This window comes from Podarcis pityusensis (genome assembly GCF_964106645.2).
Source record: "Podarcis pityusensis genome assembly, chromosome: 8".
Taxonomy (NCBI): Eukaryota; Metazoa; Chordata; class Lepidosauria; order Squamata; family Lacertidae; genus Podarcis; species Podarcis pityusensis.
In genome coordinates, this window is record NC_138033.1 from 39,604,666 (window position 1) to 39,631,712 (window position 27,047).

General features: G+C 39.9%; 1 protein-coding gene across 4 annotated transcripts; it reads left to right on the forward strand.

Annotated features, from left to right (window-relative positions):
• Positions 1–588: 588 nt before the first annotated feature.
• PRMT7 (protein arginine methyltransferase 7) lies at positions 589–25,823 on the forward strand. Of its 4 annotated transcripts, none has more exons than XM_081015844.1 (18): positions 589–739; positions 2,900–3,068; positions 6,181–6,217; positions 8,441–8,590; positions 10,066–10,174; positions 10,517–10,629; positions 11,178–11,419; positions 12,388–12,568; positions 13,886–14,013; positions 14,240–14,378; positions 16,456–16,539; positions 17,684–17,731; positions 17,989–18,078; positions 18,846–19,007; positions 19,558–19,632; positions 22,092–22,252; positions 24,307–24,403; positions 25,573–25,823. In XM_081015844.1, the coding sequence occupies exons 2-18, from the start codon at positions 2,974–2,976 to the stop codon at positions 25,732–25,734; spliced, it is 2,073 nt and encodes a 690-aa protein (XP_080871970.1). In that variant the 5' UTR covers positions 589–739; positions 2,900–2,973; the 3' UTR covers positions 25,735–25,823. The 4 variants fall into 4 exon arrangements, with proteins under 4 accessions (XP_080871970.1, XP_080871971.1, XP_080871973.1 ...); XM_081015845.1 differs by lacking the exon at positions 589–739 and adding an exon at positions 788–1,087; XM_081015847.1 differs by lacking the exon at positions 589–739 and adding an exon at positions 1,543–1,917.
• The last annotated feature ends 1,224 nt before the right edge of the window (positions 25,824–27,047 follow it).

Sequence of the window (27,047 nt, forward strand, 5' to 3'; positions counted from 1 at the left end):
CGCGTGGTTCCATGCGCGGGACAAGAAGTGTGGAATCGTTTTATTTGAGTAGAATTAATTAACAAATAGCAAAAATAATAGTCAGAGAGGTTAGTGAGCTTCATGCCGTTATGTCGTAACATTACATTGTACCTGACATTATGTTATATAAATCTTACATTGATACTTTTAGTTCTCTCCCGCTTTTCAGTGGAGTATAACCAACTATCATGGTAACAAACGCCAGAAATAAAAGGAATATTTGCATAGCACGACGAATTTCCGTACCAAAACCAAGTATAACCTATCAATATTACAAGCTTCCAGCCAACGCAAACGAGTTCACGCTATCCTGAATCTTATTTCCCTAGTGCATTATAAAGAGAATCCGTTTCTCCATAAAAAGGGTTCTTTTTCATGCATATCGATTGATTATATTTCCACTGTACTTGTTATATTCTTTTTCGCTGCAGTTCTTGAGCTTTTTAGAAAATGAGGGATATTTATTTATTTATTCTGTACAGTATTCCATTTAGCTTTCTGCTGCCATCTTGCCCTGCACACGGAGGCATCTAATAGCAACCGGAAGTGTTTAAATTGTTTACTGTTTCTCTCTATGGTGTGCGGTGAAAGCAGAGGTAAATAGTAATGGTGGGGTCCTCCCCCCCCCCCGCTATTTCCCGTTTTGAGCGCGTTGCATCCTGGGAAGATGGCGGCGCCTAGCGCGTGGGACGAGCGTTGACTGACAGGCGGAGGCAAGGTGAGGTATTGGAGTGACCGTTAGAAGCGGGTGGGAAGGCTTGACTGATTTTTGCGGGGGGAATTTCGAGCTGACGACCCTCAAGTAGAGCGTAGGAGGCTCAGCAGCGCACTCTGTCCTGATTAGGAAGCTCTTGTGCATTCCTGCGCAGAAGTCCTGGCCAAGGGGGCTCCTGAGCATGTCTAGAGTTCATTCTCATTTATTCATTTAAAAGCGTCGCCCCCCCAAAAAAACAAACAAACACTAAGGCGGGCTCCCAGAGCCCCTTCCAGAGATCAGCCCTTGCTCTCGGACTAGCAATCTGAGATACGTGAACGATTGGAAGGAAGAAGAATTGAAGGAAGGAAGGTGGGAGAGAAAGCAAACTTGGGCTAGTACCTGTAGTTCATAGCTGGTAGTTATTCAGACAAAAGGATCCAGGAGCATGTGCAGAGTTCCCCACTGGGAAAGAAGCCATCCTCTTTATCTCTCCCCCTCTCCCCCCAAAAAGAACCTAAGACTGAAATGGTCATGAGGATATGCAGAGTTTTACCCCAGGGAATTAAGCCAGCCTCCCTCCCTCCAAAAAGAGAACATAAGGGCAAGGATTTAATGTGCAGATGCAGAGTCTTTCCGTCTAACATCCTTCGGACATCCAGTGAAACTGGATATTGGAACATTCGAGACGGATAAAAGGAGTTGCTGCTTCATACAGCACTTAGCAAAACTATGGAGTTTCTCCCGCAGAAAGCGGTGAAGTTCACTAACCTGGATACCTTTCAAAGAGGACTGGACACATTTATGGAGGAGAGGGCTATCAATGGCTCCTAGCCATGATGGCTCAGCTCTGCCTTCACAGTTGGAGGCAGCAATGCTTCTGAATACCAGTGGCTGGAAACCATGTGAAGCAGGAGTGCTCTTGTGCTCGGGTCCTGCTTGAAAGTTTCCCACAGGCATCTGGTTGGGCACTGTGAAACCAGATGGGCCATTGGTCTGATCCTTGCAGGCTCTTCTTACATTCTTACGTTTTGTGTTGGAAACATGTTGCCACTTTAGTAACAGTTTGAGAGTGTTGTGGGCCGCGAGGTCTAGAGTTCTGAAGAGATTACGTTTTCATCCCACCCTTCCAAGAAGCTTGGGATCCACATAACATGTTCTCCTCACCTTCACTAGTTGTATCCCCACAAGAACCCTGTGAAGTAGGTTAGACTAAGAGAGGACAATTGCACCAGGGTCACACAGTGAGCCTGGGTCTTCCTAATTTCAAGTCTAAGACTGTTGTATTTGGTATTGCATATTAGATTGTTTACAGTATGTGACAATAGTGTATCTTAATTTTACAACAAAAGAGTTTTTTAGTACCTTAAGCTCTTTTGCTGCAACTGATTCCCCCTGGAATGTATTTTTACAATAATGGTAAATATTTGTAACATTGTGCGTTAATATGTTTCAGTAGTGGTAGAAGTAGGAACTAGTAAATAAAATGTGTGGAAGCAAAATGAATAAATCAGATTAAGTCCTATGTCCTTTCCTTCTCCACCCTACAAAGAATTCTCACTTCGTCCTCCCCTCTGGGACAAGACTAAGAAACTGTCCGAAAGACCAACGGTTATGTGTCTAAACTTGGAGAAGGTACAACATACCAGATTCTAGTCCTGACTAGGAGTTACAACTAGGAGCTGACTAAGATAGCAGGAATTGATTGATTGAAGTAAGGTGCTTGGTTCAGGTCTCACCTGTTTGCCTTATCTACACAGGAATAGCTTGGTCACCATTACATACTTCTGCATTAAAACAGCATCATTTTTACATGGCAGTCTGGAGTGCCATTCACTTCCAACATACACATGCATACTGCTTTACAAAAGCAGCCACTAAACTTCATGTAATGCATTATGAGGGCACATGGCAAATTCCTATGGCAGAAGCATTCAAGGCTTAGTTTTGTTAACCACAGCATTTATTTTATGCATTCAAGATTCTTATATCTTGCTATTTTTTTTAATCTGGAGCTCAGGATGGCTAACAATTAATAGATAAGCAATTATACAAAGCAATACTCTAATTTGCACCACAAAGCCATAGCAGCAGCAACTCAACAGCAAATAATAATATCAATAAAACAACACCTAAAAATAATTTATCTCCTTCTAAATGGTAACTTCTTTCTTTTTGCCGTAGTTTTCTGATAATGAATCAAAAGCTAGAGATCATCTGAATAAAAGCGTTCCTCAAAACAACAAACCAGGGCAAGAATGAAGGTTTTTTGTGGAAGAGCCAATCCAACCACTGGAGCGGTGGAGTGGTTGGAGGAAGATGAGAACTATGATTATCATCAGGAAATTGCAAGGTATAGTGGGAGTTGGCTTTTATTTCATGCATTATTGTGACAGGCCAGTGTGTACTCAACATGTTGGATTTAGACCTGATGAGTCCTGGATTCAAATCAATGTGCAGCCACATAAGCATACTGGTTGGCGTTGGGCTCAGCCTAGCATGTTTACCAGATCGTTGTGAGACTGGCAGTGGGGATATGTGTGCTACCTGAGATCTTGGGGGGGGTGGGAATAAAAAACTGATAAAAAACTGTGATGAAAATGAAACTTGAATGAAAGAGTGAAAAAAGGTATCTAATAACATCATAAAGTTTTTGTTTGTTTAACAAGGAACTCTTGAGTTCAACACAGTGCTAAAGATGGATTCAAATAACTTTTATATTTCCAAGGAGGAAGTGCTGATTGGTTCTTTGTGCCAGCATCCTTTCGTGCAACCTATGACCTTTGGCACTCGTCACATTCTAATCTACTTAGTCTTTGAAGAGCTTCTTTTTTTTTTTTTTTAAATGATATTTATTAAGGTTTTCAAAAATACAGAAAGTAAGGATTAAAGTACATTCAAAGCCTTATTTTCATACATCCACTTTCCGGGACTCCCCCCTTCCCCCACCCCTACCATATTCCCCTTTCATATTGTTGGCTCCACAAGCTCTCAGTTCTAATTGAAACTTAATTTGTTTAGACCATTATTCGAATTTAAAATTTATACACTCCTCATCAATACCCTTAATAGAAGACAAAAGTTCTCTCCCAGGGCCCACCCCATTTTCATTCCACAATTTCCCTTTTTTTAATGATAAGGACACCCCACACAATAGAAATATCAGAAATAAGAAATAAAAAGTATAATAGATGAAAAAGAGCCAGTTCAAAAAAAAGAAGTTAACAAGCCTTTGGATTTTAGTTCTCCCCCCCCTGTCCCCGGTTTAATTTCCCCCTGACCACCAAACCATGTTATCCGCCTGGAATTCTTAAAGTCCATAAATCACCTATTTCCCCCAACTCCTTGCTGGCTTTTTCTTTTTATAGTTATTTTTTAAAACACTTAACTTCAGATCTTTAATAAAACTCCCCCCATTGTTCTTTCCAAATTGTAGTCCAATTTCCTCTTGTTCCGCTGCTGAAACGTTCTAATTCAGAAGCTTAGTAACTCTGCAGGGATTATTGTTATTCAGGAACAAAAACTTGCGTTCAGTCCCTTCCTTTCTTCAATAGAAAATTCTATTGTCTCCTTTAGCTGAACACCCTGTAGACAAAATATTATTTCCGTTTTGCAGCTTTCCCAGAAGATAACCAGTCCTGTAAAATTCCAATGGTATTTTTCCACTTACGACCATCTTTGTAATGTCCCGAAACTCCTCTAGGGGGATTGTTGTAACTTTGTTTTCTCTAGTCCAAAAGTCCGATTGTTATCCATGTTTTCGCCATTTTGTATCCAAGTTTTAACGAGTTATAGCAAATTGTAACAAATTTAACCAGCAAAGTTCTCATAATAAAATCCTCTCTGCTTTCCGACTTTGACAGCTACTTTGACAGCTGTCAAAATCTCCGACTCTTTTCACCAGGCTCTCTCTTCAATCACCCCGGTTCCCGGGGGGGGGGGGGGTTACGTTTCTTCTCCCTCAATTCTTCCTCCAGCACAGTTCTTATAGTTCCCCATCGTGGAATTCTTAGTTTTTATCAGCAATACAAATCTTTTTGGACCTTGGTTTCCCCGTCCTTGTTTTGGAAGGTTTACAGTAGGGGGACTGACTGACTTCCTTTTTGGATCCCCCCCCGCTCGTGTCCAATCCGAAAAAAAATTCTTTTTTTTCTCCTTTTGAACCCGGTTTCCAAATTACTCACGGGTTGTTGTTAAGAAGTCCGAATTTTCAATGGAAGAAGTCAGCGCTCTCCGCCGGATGGCATGCGGCTGCGCTCGGCAGGGATAGCAGAGGACTCAAAGCACCACGCTTCTCCCCGGCACCCGATCCGTAGCCTTTAAAAAGGCTCCTTCACGAGTCGGGAGGGCGCTAGCGGTGCCAGCCGAGTCTCCATGTCCACGGCCTCCGTGGCCGTGGTTTTTAAGGGTCCCCGCATCGCCGGTGCGGTAGGACCCAGCCCCTGCCGAGCAGGCTCCCTCCGGAGCTCGGAGGGAGTCCGCCATTCGGCGATGGCGCCAACCCGGAAGTCCCAGTCTTTGAAGAGCTTCTTAAATTACTATTTTAAGACTATGACATGTGACAAGGAACATCCCCCCTACCTTTCTTTCTCATGCATGCATACCTTTTTGTTTTAAATCATGGGAGGATGAGACTGTTAATGGCTACTAGTCATGGTAGTTGTGTCAGAGTATCATCATGAATATCTGAGGCAGTATGTCTCTGAATACAGTTGGTTGGGGATCATGAGCAGGAGAGTGCAATAGCACTTGTGTCTTTCGTGTGGTGCCCTATAAGCATCTGGTCATCCCATCTGTGAACTGAATGCAGGACTAGATAAGACTTTAGTCCAAGTCAGCAGGGCATTTCTTAAGTTCTGATAAAAGTTCTTCAAAACTCAGAAAATAGCTCACTACTCTGTGATTTATTTTTTCGGTTGGTTCTAAAATAAAGGTATTGATCCTTCATTCCTTTTAAAATAGGATTGATAGTCTAGAACTGAAGAAAACAAAAAGTGCACATTTAATCTGAGCTTGTTGCAGGATCCCATGTGTTATACTCTATGGCTATCTCCTGACTCTCCTTCAGAAGCTACAGCCTTGTTGTCTTGGACTTTAACTGTATGCAGTTCAAGTGGGGAAAAACTGAACAAAATCCTAGTGGTATATAGCAACAACCCTAACACAGCATGGATCTTACACCTTAGCCCTATGCCTTTGTACTCAGCAGTACATCCCACGCAGCACAAGGGAACTTACTCCAAAGTAAGTTTCCATAGGCTTTCATCCTTTAGTTTCCTGCAGTTAAGGTTCATCTTGTAAATAGCTGGTAATAACTTTTAAAGGGATGACTCACCATTTGTCAAGCCTACAGAAGGAGAAAGCATCCTCAGTTGTACAGCACTTTGCTGGTTGCATATTTTAATAGTAACACTGGTCCTGTTTGTCTGAACTGTTTTTGATCTGTAATCTGAACTCTCTTACAGGTCATGTTATGCAGACATGCTGAATGACAAAGACAGAGTAAGTAATTGTTGTTTTCTTTTTTTAAAAGTTGATTGTTGGGATTCTGAAAGTTGCCTCATTAGCTTCCCTTACCTTGACTTTGTTCCACTGGCTTATAGTACCATAGAATGATAGAATTGTAGAGTTGGAAGGGACCCTGAGGGTCATCCCGTCCAACCCATTGCAATGCAGGATTCTCAACTAAAACATCCATGACAGATGGGCCATCCAACCTCTGCTTAAAAACCTCCAATGAAGGAGAGTCCAACACTTTCTGAGGCATTTCATTCCACTGTTGAGCAGCTCTTACTATCAGAACATTCTTCTTTTTTAAAATAATGTTTTTATTTATTTTCATGGTACAGAATATAATTTTTGAGAAAACAATTGTTAAAACAGTAAACAACAAAAAACTTGTCCTGACAAAATTACAGACTTTTATCATGCCACATGTTAAAATTTCATTTGATTAAGAGATAACACCACATTTTCCCGTGAGTGTAGTTGGAATTTTCTTTCTTGTAACTTGAAGTTGTTGTCTTGCTTGTTTCCCATACTCTGTGCATTAGTATAGACACAACTGAAACCATGAGTCATTCCCTCCAACTGCTTCCTTCTTGCAGTTTCTTGCCCCTTTATCAGGTTTTTGTAGCACCGCCTCAGTTTCATGTGAAGCTATTATTCCTGTTACCAGGTGTTCCCCTGTTTTCTGTAGCATTATCTCTCTCCCCCTCAGGATTTAGTTTAAAGCTCTCCTGATCAGGTTTGTGAGACTATTAGCGAACACATTCTTGCCAACTGCTGTGCGGTGCAACCCATCTCTTCCCAGAAGTCCTTTCTCAAGGAAGCGACTTCAGTGTCACAGCCACAGGGTCTTTCTCCCTTTTCTGGTGACATATTCCTGGTGGGTCCAAAACTATTTAAGGGAAAACTTACAACACTTTTATTTTTAATGAGTTTGTGGTCTTTCAGCTGCATTTTATATTACTTCTGTGATAGCCCCTTGAGATCAATCTTGCCAACAGTTCCTATTTTCTTACCATCATGAATATGAGATCAAGGCGTTTCCTGTTTGTATAAGTTGCTGCTTTAAGACAGCATAGAATTTTAAAGAGAGACATTCAGCTGTGTACTGTTGTTGCAAGTGTAAAAAACAAATGCTTTGAGGTTGGCTTTTCGAGGTTATTTGTTTGATGGATAATTGAGCAAGATGACTAGACTCTTGTAGAAAACAGTCAGTGGTTCAACACTTTATTTTGACTAACACTTTTATTTTAATTTGATTTTAATAGAATGACGTGAAGTTTTAGTGCTAAATTTGGAGAAACAAAGCATAGATTACTTTAAAATGCATTAGTTAGTTGATTAAATTTCCTTTGGATTCTGTCTAGTCATGAGTGCATTTTGATAATGAACCCTCTGTGAACATTTCATCTGCTTATCAAGGGCTTCTGCGATATTCATGTACCCTGCTTTCTTCTTCAATAAAATTCCTTTTCAGATGGCACGATTAAATATTCTTCTAAAGAAGCCCCCAGTGATTCTCAAAAGTGTTTTTTTTAAAATGAACTGTTTCAAAATTAAATCTTGACAAAGCTAAGAGATGTGTTTATTATCTCACTAGCTTTTTTGGGTAGCTGTTCCTTTAATTAATTTTTTAAGAAGGTGACATTTAAAAAAAAAAGATGTCAGGGATCAAAAAGGCCTGTCAGAAATCACTTCCTGAAGGGAATTTTGTCCATCTGTATCGGGCTTTAAACACTTGCAAATTCCTAGGTGTCTCTGTTTGAAAAGAGTTGGCAGGAAAAGGATGAAAAATCGTAGGCAAACTAACCATTTCACTTAAAGCAATGCAAAGCAAAGCATCCCAAGCCTCTGCAGCTGTGTATTCCAATATTTAGAGGGTTTAAAAGTTTTATTTAGAATGAAATACTTAAAGAGGATTGGGAAAGAGAGTAATGGGAATATCAGTTGTTCTTAAAGTGCTGGGGCTGCATTCTTGTGAATAGTATTTAGCTTTAGCTTTCCCTCCCTTTAATGTTTTCAGACATTTATCATGGAGATCATACGGAATTTATCAGGCTTCTAATACGTGTACTGCAAACAAAATCTTATGGCTCTGCATATTGATCATCCACAGAAAAGATAATGCCTTTTAACCCACCTTGGAGGGCATGTGTCTCACATTTAAACAAACATTGGTCTTGTTGAAGTAACTGTCAGGTTTGTATTTTTACACAGAATGCAAAGTATTTTCAGGGTATTCGTGCTGCAGTGGACAGAGTGAAGGAAAGAGGAGACAGAGCCATTGTCCTAGACATTGGGACTGGTACCGGACTCTTGTCTATGATGGCAGCTACAGCCGGGGCAGATTTCTGCTATGCTGTTGAGGTAGGTATTATTGTTCCCCTGTCCCTCGTACCAGATATAAATCAGTTATACAGGAGGCAGATCCTTAAAACAGATTTGTAAACAAAATTATATGTGATAGGGACTAATATTGCTTTGGTCTGTGTGTTTATTCTACAGCCATCTGTACTTTCCTTATGGCTCTCTTTTGTTCCTGAAACGTTGCATTAATATTTAGTGTTTGTTGTCCTTATCGTTGCTAGTAAAGCACAGTGTTCAAGAAACTTCACTTTGGATGGTGCATTTCAGTCTACTTTGTATTCCCCACTCCTTGAAAATGGGGCAAAGCAACCAAGGGATCTCTGAGCTTAATCCAGACTAGCTCTGCTTAATATCGATGCTTAAACTATCCATGATTAATTCATCCCATTGATTTTGATGGGGCTATTCTAAGCATGAGTAGGTCTGGATCACTGTATGGTGTCTTAGGAAAGTTTTAATGTTAGATATTTAATCAGAGTAATAGTGAAATGAATTTTAGTGCTTTAATTTTAATTTGGGTTTGTTTTTTGCTTTTGAAAAAGCATTGACTCATGAAAGCAGACTTTTTGGTCACTGGTGGTGTGTAGCCATCTGTTTCCCCCCTCAACTTTCATTTCATATTTACATTTTGGCAAGGAGCAGTTCATTTCTGGCAGTTTTGGAGGTGGAAGGCAGTCTTGTTTTGCCAGGGTTCATGCCTTAATTAGGTACACATTTTAACATTGCCAGGAGGTATGTGCTTCATTGGAGGTCTCATCTGTGCTTTTGAGAAGGCAAAGTTAGATTTCTCAGTCTTTGCCAAAGAGCAGACTCTTGGCTCTTATTAGAAACCCAGTTTCTTTCTGTTGCCTAGACCAGTTAAAAATCCCATCCAACTTTTGTATGTATTGGATCTGAAACTGGGCACTAATGGAGTAATCCTATGCATGGCTGCTCAGACATAAACAGCATTGAGTTATGTGTATAGGATTGAAGCCTAAGTGATTAGATCTTTTATGCAAGATGATAAAATATAGGCAGGGATTCTTAATATAAAACAGCAGTTGGTTGTTTTCATTTGTTGTGCTAGTTTGTATGCTTAATTTAACTTAGTAGTAGTTTTCAATTGTATTTTTCCCTTATCTGCCCAGGGCACATACATTTATGTTTAAGGTGTGTGATACAAACTATGTAAACAAACACATTTTTAATCTCCTTGGGAAAAGCCACAGACAGGTACTACCCAGTACCTACTAAGTCTTCTATTTAGCAGGATTAAATGTGCTTAAATGTTTATCCTGTGGTAAGTATTTCCCATAACACAATACAGTAATTTTCTGGTGGTGTTTGTACCTTGAATGTAGGTGCCATTAGCTTGGTTGTGTTCTTGAGAGCTGGTGTAGTGTAATGGCTGTGTCTCTGTGCTGTGTCCTAGGAAGTACCTGATTCAAATGTTACTTCAGATCTATCTAAATATAAGGATTATTATACTGCAGGTCTTCAAACCTATGGCTGATACAGCTGTGAAGATAGTGGAGAAAAACGGCTTTAGCGACAAGATAAAGATCATCAACAAGCACTCCACTGAAGTCACAGTGGGGCCTGGTGAGATTAATGTGGACTGTATTCTCATGTTGCATGGAACAAAGGATATCTTTATTTAGTTCTTTGTTTCATTAAAACAAATTGTATGCCATCCTTCAGATATGTTTTTGGGGTGGTTTACATATAATAGAGGTTGGCTTCCTCTGATTTCAAGGAAGGGAGGGGATGAGAAGGAAGAACAGAAGGGTCACAGCTGTATAGAAGAGAACAGAAGCAGTCCTGAGGCCATTCCCTATCTCCTATTTGAGGTGACTTAACATTAGCACAGCAGCCTGCTTTGAAAAAGAAAGAGAAAAGAAAGAAACCAGCATACTCCTATTTGTCTTGTGCTATGCTTCCTAGATGGAGACATGCAGTGTCGTGCAAACATCCTGATAACAGAGCTTTTTGATACCGAACTGATAGGGGAGGGAGCTTTACCGTCTTATGAGCATGCCCACAGATGTCTTGTACAGGTAAGGAAGTGAGCGCTGTTCACAGATGGTGTCATGTAACAGAAATTTTATTCTTGCAAGCTTGCAGATTGATTGTAGCCAATCATTTCTTTGTTTTTGATTGGTTTTGTTACTGTTAGTTTTCACTGAAGATATTCAAAAGGACCTTCAAAATTCATAATAGACCTGTCATAATCTGTATCTGTGTTGGTTGCGCATGGCTTAAGAAACAACTAACTTTGAAAAAGCTTTCACACATTTTTGGCACAAAAATGCAAAGTATAGTAAATATATGAGTCTCTGTCCACTTGAGGACAAGCATCATTGAACTCAACAGGAATACCTTCCAAGTAAACATTATGGTATCAGACTGTAAGATAAATAGGAACGCACGTAAAGAGAAGGTTCAAAGGCATTGAAGAGTGGACTTCATATTTACGCCCAGAATCTGAGTTTTATGTGCAGCCTATATATTTTCTAAGAAGTTCACATTTCAGAGCTTGCTTTTATTCCAAGGACATATAATGAACCTTGCTCAGTTTCCTTTCTCTTTGTTTTCAAATGATTAGGAAGGATGTGAGGCAGTGCCTCACAGGGCAACAGTATACGCCCAGTTAGTGGAGTCCCAAAGAATGTGGTCCTGGAACAAGCTATTTCCCATTCATATTCAAGCAGAAGATAGTGAGAAGATTATTGTCTCACCACCAGAAATGGAAAACTGTCCTGGTGCTCCTTCAGTCTATGATATCCAACTGAATCAGGTGTCCTTGCATGACTTCACGCCTCTCAGTGACGTTGTTACAATGTTCAGGTGAGTGCTGCTTTTATGTTATATGGTTAAGCCATTTTGATACTCTGCCTTTTAATCTTCGATTATCAAGGCAGCTTAAAACATCATTTTAAAACAATGCCTCATAAAATAATAACTAATATAACAAAAAATAGTCTGTGGAAAATTCAAAGCAGTAGTAAAATCAAAGCCACACCAGAAACCCACAAAGGCCAAGGAAAACAAATGTTTCTGCTTGGTGGTCTAAAAGCCATCAGATTTAGTGCTAAATGAATGGGTGGTGGGCCCTGGTATCCACCTCATTTCAGCCAATGAGGCCCCTCAAAACCATGTCTCCTTCCTTGAAGAGCTTACTAATGGGATTAATATGGGAGAAGGAGGTCCTTCATATACCCATTTTGCAAGTGGGGTGGGTGGGAACCTATGACCCTCCAAGTGTTGCTAGACTGCAACTATCTTTCCTGGTCATGCTAATGGAGGTTGATGAGTTAGAGCTCCAACAACATCTTGAGGACTATATGTTCCCCACCCCTTATTTAGAGCTTTATAGGTTAAAACTTGCACTCTGAATTGTTCTTGAAGGAAACTGGTAGCTTGTTTGCTTGATGGTTTGTTTGTTTAAGTACTTGTCCTTACACAGACACACCTGTGTATCATATATATTATAAATACATTTAAGAGGGAAGTAGCAAACTCCTAAGATCAAATGGTTGATGGTATATGAAGTTGTTGGTGAGAAGTTGCTGAGCACTTTAATGCATTGTGATGTTTCATTGATGACTGACTGCTGCTGCTCTTGGTCAAAACTGTCAGATGCAGTTTCAATTTCTACAATTTTTAGAAGAGCTCTGTTCAGTTCCATTGTTTATCAATTCTGCTCTGTGTGTATGTTTGTGGTTAGAATCACAATGTTTATTTCTGTCTAACAACCTGAATGAAAATAAGTAGCTATTTAAAATGAACTGATTGCAATTCATTATTTTCCACAGTGTAGATTTCAGTAAGCCAGTAAGCCGAGCCTCTGCCTACTACACAGTACATCTGGAGGCCATAAAGTCGGGCAAAGCCCAAGTGGTCCTGTCCTGGTGGGATATTGACATGGACCCCGCTGGGTCAATAAAATGTACGATGGCCCCATATTGGGTGCAATCCACCTCTGAAGATATCCCGGTAATGTACTGAACCTCTTGTAAATTCTATTGCCTTCCTAACATTTTAATGCTGGCAGATTGAACTAAAACCATATATGTGGGCAGATGTTAATTTGTCCAGCTCTGTAAAATGTGCCATTTTCACTTTTTGCCTAATTCGAATTTGACTCTGGACATTCACCAAGGGAGGGGAACAACACCAAGTCCATGTGAAATTCCATACAGGCATCTCATTTGACTTGGGTCACCACCCCCTGTGCAGGCATTGTTAGTATGATAGGCATGAGTGGATGTTGTGTTGTATGCTGACATAGCATGTTTAGAGGCCAGTGATCTAACTTACCCAAGGCACCAGCTGCATGAACGTCTGCATAGTTATGCTTCTGGAATTTTTTGTGCATGTTGTTTGTTGCATCTTAGTTTGACCTTAGTTCATTATTGCTCAGCCTTTAGAGAATGCTGATAAAGATTCTAAAGATTTGTGCTAAACTTTCAGAAGTAAACTAGTTCTCTTAAAATTGTCCAATTCTTGATAATAACGTCTAAGTATATGGCCCCTTGCAGTTTTCTAGCTACTTACTGCCATGCATGGAGTTGTACAAAAATAAACAATGGTCTATGATTGCGGCAGGTTAGTGACTTTAAGTAAGATTAGGATTCCATTGGATTTGCCATCTCATCTTCTTTTGACTTTTCTAGCATAGAATGCATCAGGGTAGGCAATATGCTTTCTGCAATTCCTAATTTCACTAAAGAAAAGGTATGTTTTTGGACATTGTGGTTATAGAAATGAATGTGAAAGGTGACAGCAGAACATTAAATAAAGGCAGAAGGGTGATGTTAAATCTCCATGAATCCTTTAAACAATAAGAGATTATGTTGCTGTGAATGTTTCCTCATGATTACATTGTAAAACAGGCAGTTCCCAGCATTAAAGCGGTATCAGAGGTAACCTTGAGTGGGGTTGTTTAGGTATGAACAAGCATTGGAGCTTGCCCAAATTGTGTTCTTTATTTCACTCCTTTACTTTCTCCTGTATATCTTTGTGTCACATCCTTGGCACTATATGTCACTTGGTTGTCAGACAGGGATCCTGCCAGCATTTCATGTGTTTCTTTCTGTTGAATGCATAAGCATGCACAGCTGTAGCTCAATTGCTTTGCATGCAGGAGGTTCCATGTTTAATCTCTAGCATTTTCAGGTAGGGCTGAGAAAACGGAGTTATCTGTATTATCCCATTGCCATTTACTGTTTGGTTTTTTTATCCCACACAATCCATTTTTATTTTGAATTACTAATTGTCTGCCCCTTTTCCATTTTGTTTAAACCTTTCCAGTGGAGAGATCATTGGATGCAGTGCGTCTATTTCCTTCCAAATGAAGAACTTGTTCGCCAGGGCCAGAGTGTGGGCCTGACTGCCTTTCATGATGACTACTCTGTGTGGTATAAGCTTCAAAAAGGCAGGTAACTAAAGATAGGAGGCAGAAAGGGATACTCATGGATTGAACAAAGACTGTCAGGCTGGGATAGTTTGTTTTCTCAGTGAATGTAAGTTGGGGAGGGTTACTCTCCCAGTCCATGAATGGTCATAGGTGTTGTACCAGGCATAGCTGGTAAAAACCATTTATAATGTAAACATTATCTGGGGCAAACAGAAATGAGTTGGTTTCATTCATTCAAATGTTTTTAGAAATGAAGACGCCACAACTGCTATCCAAGTTGAAAGTCCTGTGTGTAGGTGTCAGGCCCACCTGTTGTGGAATAGGCCACGGTTTGGAGAACTCAACGATCAGAATCGAACAGCGCAGTATTTACAGGCTCTGCAGAAAGTGAGTAAGATTTCCCAAATCCAATATGGTATCTTCTTGCCTCAATCTCTGCTCATTAGGCATCACTTCACTGAATTTGGGTGAAGAGCTGTGTACATGCCTGTTTCTTTTTTTAGCTTATTAGAAGAGATGGTGAGTCACAAAGCCAGCATACTGTTTTGCTTATTCACTGTTGATACTTGATGTACCTCCCGTTGCAGGGAATTCTGTATGGTTTTTAATGCAATGGACCAATACAGCTATCATTCTGGAAAGCAAGTGAAAGTAATTTCTTTCTGACTTTAGTGTGCAATGCACATGAGAACAAAGCAGAAGTCCACCAATTTGTTTTTAAATAGCTGGGGAAAACCATACAACCTGGTAAACGAACAAAAAACAAAATCAGATTATATTTATTCAATAAAATACTGCCTTTTCCATTTGTTCTGTAACTACGTAGAAATGCCAGGATGAGCAACAACAAAATGAACAGGAAGGTAGGAACTCTGATGGGACAGAATAATGGGGCAACTGCAGGAGATGTTGGGGGCTGCAAGTTGCCTACCTGTGACTTAAGAATTTAAATCTCTTGTAGTGTCTGTTGTAGAGTCTAAAGATATGCCTGTTAAGACCTTGCCTATCTTGAGATGCTATGAGAGTTGCTAAAATCTCTCTAAGCAATACAGATAAAATAAAAATCTACAAGGAACCAAGGAGCAGGTTGTTTTTCTTTTTAAAAAAATCATTTATAATTATTTGATTTTTAAAGTGATGCTTGGGAACATTTTTTTGTTTAATGATACAAACTTGTAAAAAGATAGATTTAACTATACAAGCCTAATTTAGAGGTTGAGTTTTCCAGTTAGAGCAAGTATAGTGTTGAACAGCATATTTGATTAGCAAGCCTGTCAGCTAAGTTTGTCCTTCGGTTCCATCTGGTTGCCCTGTCCTCTGCACTTGAAGTAAATCTTCTTTCTAAGTCTTTTGTGCTATCTTTTCATCAGCACCTAATGACTGAAATATGGTGATTCATTGATAAAATTCCACAGCTCCATTGCTTAGCCTTAGTTATAGCGAATTTATGTATGTATGTCTGGCAAAGTGGGTTTTATCTCACACCAGTGAATGCCATAATAAATCTCTGTGACAATTTAAAAGGCACCTTTCCTGAATTGTATAATGGACTAACGTGGGTGGAGGGCGTGGAGAGGAGAATGTGACTGTGAAGCTGGGTCATAATTTGCCAGGCATGGATTACACAGAACCAGCATTTTGTCAGCACTGGATGTAAAAACCTTACAAACAATTTTTAATCCTTCCCAACTATTAGGGCAAGAGTAGTAGCATCCTCAGTCAACATGTCCAATGGTCAGGGATGATGGGAGTTGTAGTCCAAAACATGTGGAGGGAACCATTTTGGCTATCTTTATGTTAGAATATGATGGTGGGATCCTTAAATAGCATAGAGAGGACTGTTAGACCAGAACTTCAGGAAGCCTTCTGCCCAGTTTCTTTGAATGGAGATTGAAGGTGTGTGTTTCTGTTGGCTACTTTTACCAGTTCTTGCAAACCACAGTTGCTCAAGTATCAGTTCCTGGAAACCACAGGAGGGGCCAATGCTGTGACATTCAGGTCTTGCGTGAGGGTTTCCCACAGGCATTTTATTGGCCACTGTAAGAACAGGATGCTGGAATAGATGGGCCACTGGCCTAATCCAATAGGCTCTTCTTGGGTTCCTATGTACTCTTTCAAAAACTGCTTTGTTTTTCACTTTCCTTCGTGACCTGACTTGGCTAACTGGATCATGTCTTGGTGTAAAATGAAAAAGAATGTGGATTTAAAAATTGAGTCCATAAATATGTATAGTGACAATGTTTTGTGGGATTCCTCTCACAAGTATTTACCTTTCTAATGTAAAACATGCATCCTTTGCCTTAAAATGTCATGAATTCTACTTGAAACATGGAGATTTTAGACAGCCTTTGGGATGCAACAATGCTTAGTAATTTCAAACAAGCGAATGTGTCAGTCCTTAATCAGTGACCTTTTGCATCTGGAAAGGAGGAAATTGCTGACAGCTTGTCTTTTCGCTCTGAAGGTTCTGAAGCCAGACAGTGTTTGCCTCAGCATCAGTGATGGCAGCCTCCTTCCTGTGCTGGCTCACCATCTTGGAGCAAAAGAGGTACAACCCCATCCCCAGTCATTGAAATGTTTGCTATTTTTAATATGTACTGACTCTTCTATTCCTTTATACATTTTTTTAAAATTTTATGTTATGTTATATCTATTTATCTTCAGTGCTTTTCCTTAAGAGCTGTCTGTGGCATTTGTTTGGTCTTCCATAACTCTTCTGAGCACTGAAATTGCTTCACCCAGTCTCATTTGCGGCCTTGCATTTGCCCATGCCCATCCCTTGTTAGTCTTGTTTCTCTTGGAACAGCCTTCTCTGTGTTGCATCCATTACTGGCAAAATTTAGCTTGTAAGTTCCTTGGGTACAGACCTGTTACTGCTATCAGTATACATTTAGTTTTGCAGAGTATGTTACTCATGATAACTGTTATCCAGCTGACTGGAGTAGAATTCTTAATCCCCTAGGTCCTGCTAAGTTATGTAGATAGATAGATAAAATTTATTCGCATTAGCCAACGGCCTTAGCAACATAAAACAAGCAATATATACAGTTAAAAAGACAACAGTGGGTAAAAAGGGCAATCAAATGACCAAGATTATCGTTCAGATAGTGGCCCTTAATCTCATTGCACCCTCGATAAACCTAGCAACCTTTGCTGTTGTCTGATCATTTTGATCTGATAAAAGAAAGAACAATGTGGTCGCAGATGGGCGGCCTGGGATGGTAAGTAAGAGTGGGGTGATGATCTCATTCCTCAGATCTTTATAAAGGGGACAGGACAGGACAGGTATAGCTCAGTGGCAGAACATTTGACTGCTAAGTTATATAATGGAATGGGCCATGCCATGCAGTATTTGTGCATGTTTATATATTTATGTATTTAATTATTTTATCGAGATTACTTAAGTAGATCACTGCTTATTTGAGCAGTTAATTGCTATACAGGACATTCTTGATGTTCTTTGTAAGTCTTGCTCTTGAGTCTTTATTGGCTGCTTGCAAAGTGGAGCAGGGCAACAGACCACACATAACCAAGGGGTGTTACACCAATCAGAATGGAAGGGAGAGCGTCATTCAAGGATAGGAGTTTCCCCAGTGAATCACTTTCATTGCTCATGGGACAGGTATTCCTTCCCAAATTTCCACCCAAAATTGCAGGTCTGATTAAGCCAGTGTATTCTGTTCTTCTTCTAGGTGTTTACACTGGAGAGCTCTGCAGTTTCTCATTCACTCATGCAGAAAGTAAGTAATGAATATTGGAGTCATATCTGCATGCAACTGCTGTCTTATGTTTATTACTCCTTCTGTTTATTTTGTTTTCTTTTGTAATGGCAAAAGTGCCTGCCCACTATGAAAGTAGAGAATTTTAGTTACCCAAAATAAGTCATTTTACAATTCAGAATGTTTTTGCGTTACATAGTTAGGAAGAGGTTTCATTCTTGGACAGCAGTAAAAAACAAAACACTAAGACCTTTCTTCTTTTCTTTTTCATAAAAAAGATTTTTAAGGCCAATCATCTAGAAGATAAAATTAAAATAATAGAGAAACATCCTGAATTGTTGATCTCTTCAGATCTTGAAGATAAAAAGGTAAGATAACTAAACGTCTGTGCGACCAAAACATTTTACTCTTTGAGAGGATAAGCTTTATCAAACAAAGCATGTCAAGAGGTATTTCCCACATTAGCTGGCCGCTGAAGTTGTATGCAATATATAAAAGTTAAGTAGTAGCTCCACTACTGGCCTTTATAGTTGTGAGGTAGTTCACACATAAACGGAAACCTTGGTTTGACACTTCTTGAACAAGTATTCAGGAGCTTTGTGGCTCTACACCATGGTTTGATCTCTGAACCCACTCAGTATGTTGGGCAAGACTGAGAAGATACAATTACCTCTTCCAGATTGACTGGCAGTTTAGTTTTTGTGTTTGTTATGGCTTTTATAGCTAAACAAATAAAAATACTACTACTACTACTACAAAAATGTGTTAAGGGCTTTCTGTGTTCACTCAAGCTCCAAAGTGCTGTGAAATTGCGGCTGTTACGGGCCATACCATTTATAGATGCATTACGTAGGCAATATGTCATGGTATGAGTTTAGTTCAATCTTTACCATCATCTTAGAGCTGGCTGACAGGCTGGCAGTGGCAAACCCAGGTCCTGAATTTGCAGGTTCACTGGAATTGACACACGGAGTCCATGCAACTGAAGCTACCATTCTGCATTGCATGTACCCAACTGGCAGCCAATCCCACCTATGCAGAATGACAGACTTGGAAGGCCTGCCAAATGGTACGAAGTGTGGTCTGTCACCCTGTTGCCCATCTGAGCCTCTTGTATGTTTTCCCCCACCCCAAGGTATCACTTTTGATTGGTGAACCCTTCTTCTCTACGAGCTTGTTGCCATGGCACAATTTATATTTCTGGTACGCCCGGACAGCCCTGGCAAGCCACCTGACAAGCGATGTGACTGTCCTGCCCCAGTCTGCTTCACTTCACATGATGATTGTGGAATTCAAGGTAACAAAACTATGTCTGGTTTCTGTTTTGCCCCCAGGGCAGTGTGGGTGGGTTTAGTTACAATACTATGCTTTGTTTATTTAAAAAAACTTGCACTTCATCATTTAGCCAAAAAGTCTTACAGATTGCAGCTACAAAATCAGTAGTAAGATAGTTCCTTGGACTTACACTCTAAAAAGACGTGACACACAAGAAAAAAGAGAAAAGGGGGAAATGATCAGTTCCTAATAATACACGTTCCTCAAAGTACAATTAATTATCTGGTTTTTATTAGTTTGCAATATTTTTCTTTAGTCCTTGAGTGGTTTTTATCTTGATATATTAGAGTTTATTTTTGGAGTGGTTTTAATATACCGTGGATAAGTGTGTTTGACATTCTGGTCGTTTGACATTCTGTTTCTTTGAAATAATTTAATTCTCAAAATATAGCTGTCATATTCCTGGGAGTGATGAAATGTACAGTTTTGATCCAATTTCTCATGTTTTAATTTAATTTAATTTTAAAACACTGAACAATAACATTGTGTCCCCCCCTTTTCTTTCCCCCTAGGACTTGTGGCGAATCCGCAGCCCGTGTGGTACCTGTGAAGGGTTTGATGTGCATATTATGGATGAGATGATAAAGGTTAGACTATCCTCCCTGTGTGTTGGATAAATGCCAACTGAATTAGAGATGTGGTTGTAGGTAAATTGCTTGTAATTGTGGTTCTAGCCAACCTGTGCTTTAAATGGGACATACAGTACAGGAATGGTCTTCTGGCTCATGACAGGATTTTTGGAGGCCAGACCCCATCAACCACAATGTCATTTCTGCCCACCCCTAAGCTAAAGAATCTGGCAGGCATGAAACAAACAGCAGCACTTTGTTGGTTTTTGGCATGTTTTCTCATTTAAGGGCTGAGAGGGGATCTGGCCAGCTGAGAGGCACGCTTTGTGGCAATCACACTGACAAGGCATAGGCAGTGTAACCACCCCTCTCATCACAGCACAGCCCTTCCCAGCACTTTCAATGAGAGGGTGCTGCTGAACATTGCTCAAGTCACCACACATGGAATGAGGAGGCACCCCAAAAGTCTCTGATAACACAGAGCTCTCTGACTCTTTCTCTCATTTAGCAATGGGAGACACACTGACAAGAGCAGAAGCTGGGCTTGGCCCATGACACTTGCCCAGCTAAAGTGGGATAGCAAGTTGCAAAAACTGAATCAAGCAGGAGTTGTGTCTGGTTCATTGCCTGCCAGTTGGTCATCCTCTGATAATAAGATTTGATTCCTTCATAAAATGTAGCTTAGTTTCTTTAAACATAATTTTCTCTTATGTCATTTTCAATAGCTAGGAAATGTAGTATTGGATCAAATCATGGCTGACGTACCATTTATTTGGCAGCCTGACTGCACTGGCTTCCAATTAGTGTTTGGGCCCAATTCAAAGTGCTGGTTTTGACCAATAAATCCTTCAAATGGATCAGGACCACTTCTTCCCATATGAACCACCCTGGACCCTCCAATCATCATCTGAGGCCCTTCTTCATGTGCCTTCTCTGTGAGAGGTCCAGAGGGTAGCAACATAAGAGCAGGCCTTTTCCGTATTGGCTCTTCACTTCTGGAATGCGCTCCCAAAGGAGGTTTGCCTTTGGCTAATTAAAAAATCTATGGCCTTTGACGGATTTGTTCGTTATTATGCTATATATGTATTTGTTTTTGTATTTTAGACTGCCCTGTGATCTTCAGAAATAAATAAATAGATAGATAGGTAGATAGATAGATAGATAGATGATAGATAGATAGATAGATAGATAGATAGATAAATAAATAATAAAGTGTGTCTCTTGTAAGCATGACTAAGTCTGGATTCTAACCATAGCTTCTTATCCTAGTTCTGAGTAGGTGATTTTTTCCCCTTCAGGTTAGCTTGTTATAACAACCCCTCCTTCCTCCTCCCACAATCTGAGCAGCTCTGATGAAATCTGTAGCTTTCCAGGCATGACCTTTTCTTCATTTATTTACTTATTATTAATGAGTCATCTATCTGCTCAAAGGAACCTGAGGTGATATTCAACATTTTAAAACCCAATACAAATCATTAAAATACAAACCTTACATCTAACAATGTAATTAAAAAGCATATATACACACCCCATTAAAATAGTACAAATGCCTAGTACTAAAAATGCAGCAACAGAACAAATAGAGGGCCAATTAAATAAAATCAGCCACAAACAATAGAAAACAGTTCCAGTAGCAATCCCACAGGAGACAAAAGCTAGCAGACAAATAAAGGTCCAATGATGTTACTTAAAATACTGAATACTCCCACAAGAACTTTTATACCACATCCTTCTTATGATGAAAATGAATGTTTGCAAGTCTTCAGCCTTCATTGTTCGAAAGCACAGGACCAATTAACTTAATTGCAAAAAATGTGTAGTTATTTGAAAGCACTACTTAGAAATGTCTGGGATGACAAGCTTAATGAGTTGTGCTAGCAGCTGCAAAGCTATAGCAAAGATTGTTGTAAAAAGGAAAATAGACTTGAACGTAGTTACAGAGAATAGAATTTATCAATTTAATTAAAAACAAACTCGCCTTATTCCCATATACACAGTCTGAGAATTTTGTAGCATGTGCTGGACAGAGAGAGCTGTGGGTTTGATTCTGCACGCTCATTCATTTAGTGCCTAGTCCAGCACTTTGCAGTATCCATCTCTGTCATCCATAAAATATAATACTTTACCTAGCCCAGATGTCATCCTAGAGAACAAATGCTAAGTTTGTAGAATATTTGGCCATTATGATGACATACACTCCAAATGGCAGAATCTGCTGAGTTTTCACCTGGCATCTGGTTGTTTTGACTCTTGGTATGTTCTTAGCTGGGCTAATAGCTTACCAGAGAATTCCTGGTTCTGTAAATGAGTGAAATGTCTCTCTTCTTCACTTTAGAAGTGAAATAAATGTTACTGTCTTGACTTGGTAAAATTTAATCTTGCCTCAGCACGTCAATGCTCTCTGAATATTTTAAATGAATACCTTATCTGTGAATATTCTAGCACTTCAATGCTTACCTTTTTGTTTTCTTCCATAGAACTCCTTGGACTTCAGGGAGTCAAGGGAAGCAGAACCTCACCCACTGTGGGAATACCCTTGCAAATCAATATCCAATCCACTGAAAATTTTGATATTTGACTTCCATCAAACTGTGCCAGAACACACTATCAAGAACGAAGGCATCATAAATCTGACAAAGTGAGTATCACCAAGAGAAAATGTGCAAGCCCTGTTCAGGACTGTGGCCACTGTAGCTCAGTCTTCTTTCTTTTCCATGCAGAATGCCCCAGGTTCCATTCCCAGCACCTCCAGGTAGGACTGGGAAATATCCATGTGAGAAACTCTGGAGAACCACTGTCAGTGTAGAAAATGGACAAATGTCCTAACTCAGTATAAAACAACTTCCTATGTTCCTAAAAGTGCAGCAGAATGGCTAAGAATCGTGCCATTACTTCACTGGGTAGCCTTAGTTCTCTCTAGACCTCATATCTACAAATATAATATTGACCAACTTTGTGAAATTGTAAGGATTGCACTAAGGTGATATCTGAGGCACATTGAATACTCTAGAAGCACTAAGTGCATGCAAAGTCAAGTATCATTATTAACACACTTGATATCGCTAGAACTAGCATCTGTTCCAGTCTAGTTTTTGGATGGAAACTGCCCAGGTCACCCTGGCGGATCTTTGATGGAAACAGACAGGGGAATATGTCCCTCTTAATTCTCCTGGATATCTCTTTGTGTTTTAATAGCCATAAACCATGATATTATTCCTCACTGACTTGCCTGGTTGGAACCACATGCTTTTTAACATCCCCATGAATTTAGTGCCTGAGCCAGTATTAGCAATATGCCAAGCACGCTCAGCTTTACCAAACATTTAAAAAAATCCCAGGGAATTGGTGGGTGCTCTGAAAAACAACCATAAAATTGGGACAGCATGACTGGATGACAAAGGAGGAGGAGGGGAAATTTCAGGGTCTAGAAAGCAATAAACAAACATAATAAATAGACCCCATTATTTCAAGGGAAGTAACTTGGTATAAGATTGGGAGCTGAAATCAGATGGGTGTTTGAGATTTTAGAGCAACAGCATATACATATCACTTTTACATTTAATAATGCATTTTTCTGAAGAAAACCTTTGTGGTTCTATAATTTGCTTAATAATAATTAACATATTTCATGTATGAGATAACATACTGTTCATAATGAATAATGTATAAATTACATTTCAACATATGACTGAATCAATTTATAATGACGTTTATTTCTCGTCTCCAAATATAGCCATCTGTTCCCTGGCTGATCATTTCTTTCTCAACCAGCGCACAGTATGTGGTGTTACCACTGAACCAAATTATGGTGTTATCATTGTACCAGCTGTAAAGTATTGGAACATCCTGTGCAGTAAAGATCAATATTTGTCTCTAGCATGATTCCTGTTTAAACATCAGATGTAGATTTTTCAGACTGTATCATATAGCTTGTGCTAGCAAACAAGTCAATCACATCAGTTACACATGAGATATTTAAGCTAAGACCAAAATAGTAGATATTTGCGTTAAAGTCTGAATCTTAAAATGAAAGACAGACTGCAGAAGAAGCTGGGTCCCACTTCACGAGTTATACTAAGCCAAACCATGGCTTAGCATGCATGTGGAAACGTGCAGGCTCCTGGAGAAGAAATTGCAAGCTTGTGGTTTAGCTTTCAGACAAACTACTATCTTGTAACTAAGGTTTGTTCTATGATTTACAGCTTGTAGTTTGTCTGGAAGAGCTAAACCATGAGCCCAGCTTCAGGTGACACACTAAGCCAAACCACTGCAGCATTAACTCACTGCAGCAGCAAAATGACTGGGGAGGTGAAAAATGGCTGCAGTCTCCTCTCCAGGAGCCCACATGTTGGCTCATTCATGCTATGTCATGGTTTGACTTAATATAGGCATGAAAGAGGGCAGAAAGATCCTGCTTCAGGTCTTTAATGTGTTACTGCAGTTACTGTCCTATACGCATCGTTTTGGTTCCTGCAAGAAATTTAGCTTGCTTACTACATCCATCTGCCAGCTGATGGAAGTTTCAGGCTCCCATAGGTGTAACATTCATGCTCTTTCATCTCTCTGGCCTAGGCTGCTTCCGAGAAGGAAAGAGACTATTCATATTTCAAAAAGAATTTGTGCGTATGTCAGTGTGCTGGTGTTCTTCAAAGTTAGCAGAAAATCAATACTTGAGGCTTTCTTTCTTTCTAGGACTGGGAAGAGCCATGGAGCTGTTCTGTGGATGGAATATCACCTGACACCCAGCATTTCTGTTACCACAGGGCTTGTGCAGGTTTCAAATGAAAAAGTATGCTTAATTCTCTTTCATCTTCACTCTGCTCCATGGGGGGGGGGGGTGAGGGAGAAGAATGTTAATCTGAGTGATTCACTTCTATCTCATGGTTTGGGACATTTTTTGGACTTAATCAGTCTTCTGTCTTCTCTGAAATGCTAGGCAAATTTATTTATTTACATATTTTTTCTACCGCCTTTCAGATTTCATCTCAAGGTGCTGTACAGCACATTAAATAATTTTAAACCATAAGAATAAATAAAAATCCAGAAAACGATAAAAATGCCAGAGCAATCCAGGTCAAATTAAGCCATGGTACCATATGCTGGAGTCAAACAACAGCAAAAGCCTGGGAACAGAAGTGGTCTCCAAATCTCATTAATTCTGGCACCTGACTTTGGTGATGGTGGAGATGGTTCTATAGGGAAGACACCTCCACAGAGAAGGCTTCTTCTGATTGCCAACATTTATAAATGTTGTAAATCTGAATTCACAATTTTTCAGTGGAAACGGTGTGCTTGGATACTACCATAGACTCACTTTTGAAGTTTAGAAGCCTCATTGGAAACATGTATAAACTATAATTCATTTGTATCTTTCAGTAGTATGACATCTGTCAGAGGTATTATAGGATGGCTATGTTCCATTTTTAGTTAACACACTAGGCTCAAGATTTTGCTGCCAAGCCAGAGCATAGGGGAAATTCCCCCACTAGTCTTTTTTTAAAAGTGTAGCTTCTGTGTGTATGTTGTAATTCTTACAGTCTGATCCAAGCATATGTACTCAGAAGTGAAACCTTGTGTGTGCAATACAATGTAAATTTATATAGGACTGCAGACTTAGAAATCTTGGAGGTAATCAAGTAATTGGCATTCCAGTTCAGCCCAGTTTGCTGTTTCCTCTATTCCAAAGAGCAAAACAATTTGCATTACCAAGTTATGCACCAGATGTCAGAAGTCCTAGTGGCCTAGTCTGAAGGCCTATGAGACCACCAACTTGTGGAGATTGGTGCAGCAGTTCCCTGAATGTATGGAATTCAGACTTCATTGATCATAACAACACATTCTGTTATGAATCAGCATGCTGATATCCTAAAGTAAAGTGATTGCTGTTGGTCTTGACAAATTAGCATACTGTATTTTTTTTATCAGAGCTGATTATTTGTCTTCTGCTTGTTTCTGCAGGGCTATTGTCAATGGACTCCCCACTGCAAACAGGCTGTGTTTTTCTTCAGTTCAGATACTGGGTCAGAACCTCCCATTGATAACCCCTCTGCAGTTGCATACACTCTAAGCTTCAACCCAAAGACAGGCAATGTTATCATGGATTTTAAGCTCTTGGATTAATGTGGCAGCTTTCCAATCAAAAACCTTCCTGTTCCCCCCCCCCAATTCATTTTTGACCAGATCTTAATAAATATATCAAGAGATAGCTATGATGGGCTTCTCTTCTCTTCTTTTGGGTTACAGCAACTATTACTGACCCCCCAGGCATTGTCTGAAGGTTATACACATGCAGCCATGTTGCTAAAGTGTAAGCTGGTATGGCTCTGGTTCATGCCTGGATGGGAGATTACTTGCGAAATCCTATATATGCCGGCTAAATGTAAAGCTTTAAAAATGATGCCTGAATCAGGTTATGAATAGTAATAATGCTATATTCAGATAAAATCATACTGATGAGACTGCTTCAGATTGTTTCCCCTTGTTAATGTGAGGACTGAATCATTGACAGCTGCAGCTTCAGAAGATTCCCTTGTTGCTTTCTAGGAACCAAGCTTGTTCTGCCATCCTATTGTTGCTGGTCTGGCTGGTTTCCTCACAGTTTCCTCCTTTAGCCAGACTGTGATGGCATCATCTTTACATGAGCCAAGAAAAATTCCTTCAAGTGTTGGTATATAAAGAAGACTACAATGAAGTTTTACAAACTTGCATGCACAAGGTTTCCAATTTCAAGCCCCAGTAACTTCAATTGAGAAGACTATAGGAAGTAAAAGGTAGGAATGATCATTGTCTGAAACCCTGGCTGGGTGCGGTATACCAATGCCCTGACTTGTGGCAAGGCTGATTCAATAGGTTCAGTTTCTGGGGATCTCTTCCCTTCATTTGCCGAAAATCTCTGCATGTTTGCTATGGAACCTCAGCACATTGTATGAAATCTAATAGCATGTCCTAGGGTGCAGACTAAATCCATTTAGGCCGCTGGCCCAGAACATACCAAGTACACCCCACTGGCCACAAATTGCACAGGTGGATCAGTCAGAGATGACAAGCATGTGCCTCCATGCCCATCCCTAATTACCGATCTTCTCTTTAGAAATGGGTCTGCTGGGTCACAGTTGAAAACTACTGCTATAATGATAGGCAGCAGTTGAGATAATTGTTGAAGACCTTGAGTGTCTATCCTTTCTGTGAGCCACTAGAGGGCGCTAAAGCCTTTGCCCACTTAATCAACAGCATCAGGGAGGTGTTTTTGTGTGCGATATCAAAAGGATACACACTTTTATTGAAAAGGTATTTAGATGGTAACCAACTCCTTTCCAGAACCATCGGTAGAAAATAGGAAATGTGTCTTTATTTTATCGCTGAAGAATTGATGCTTTTGAATTATGGTGCTGGAGGAGGCTCTTGAGAGTCCCATGGACTGCAAGAAGATCAAA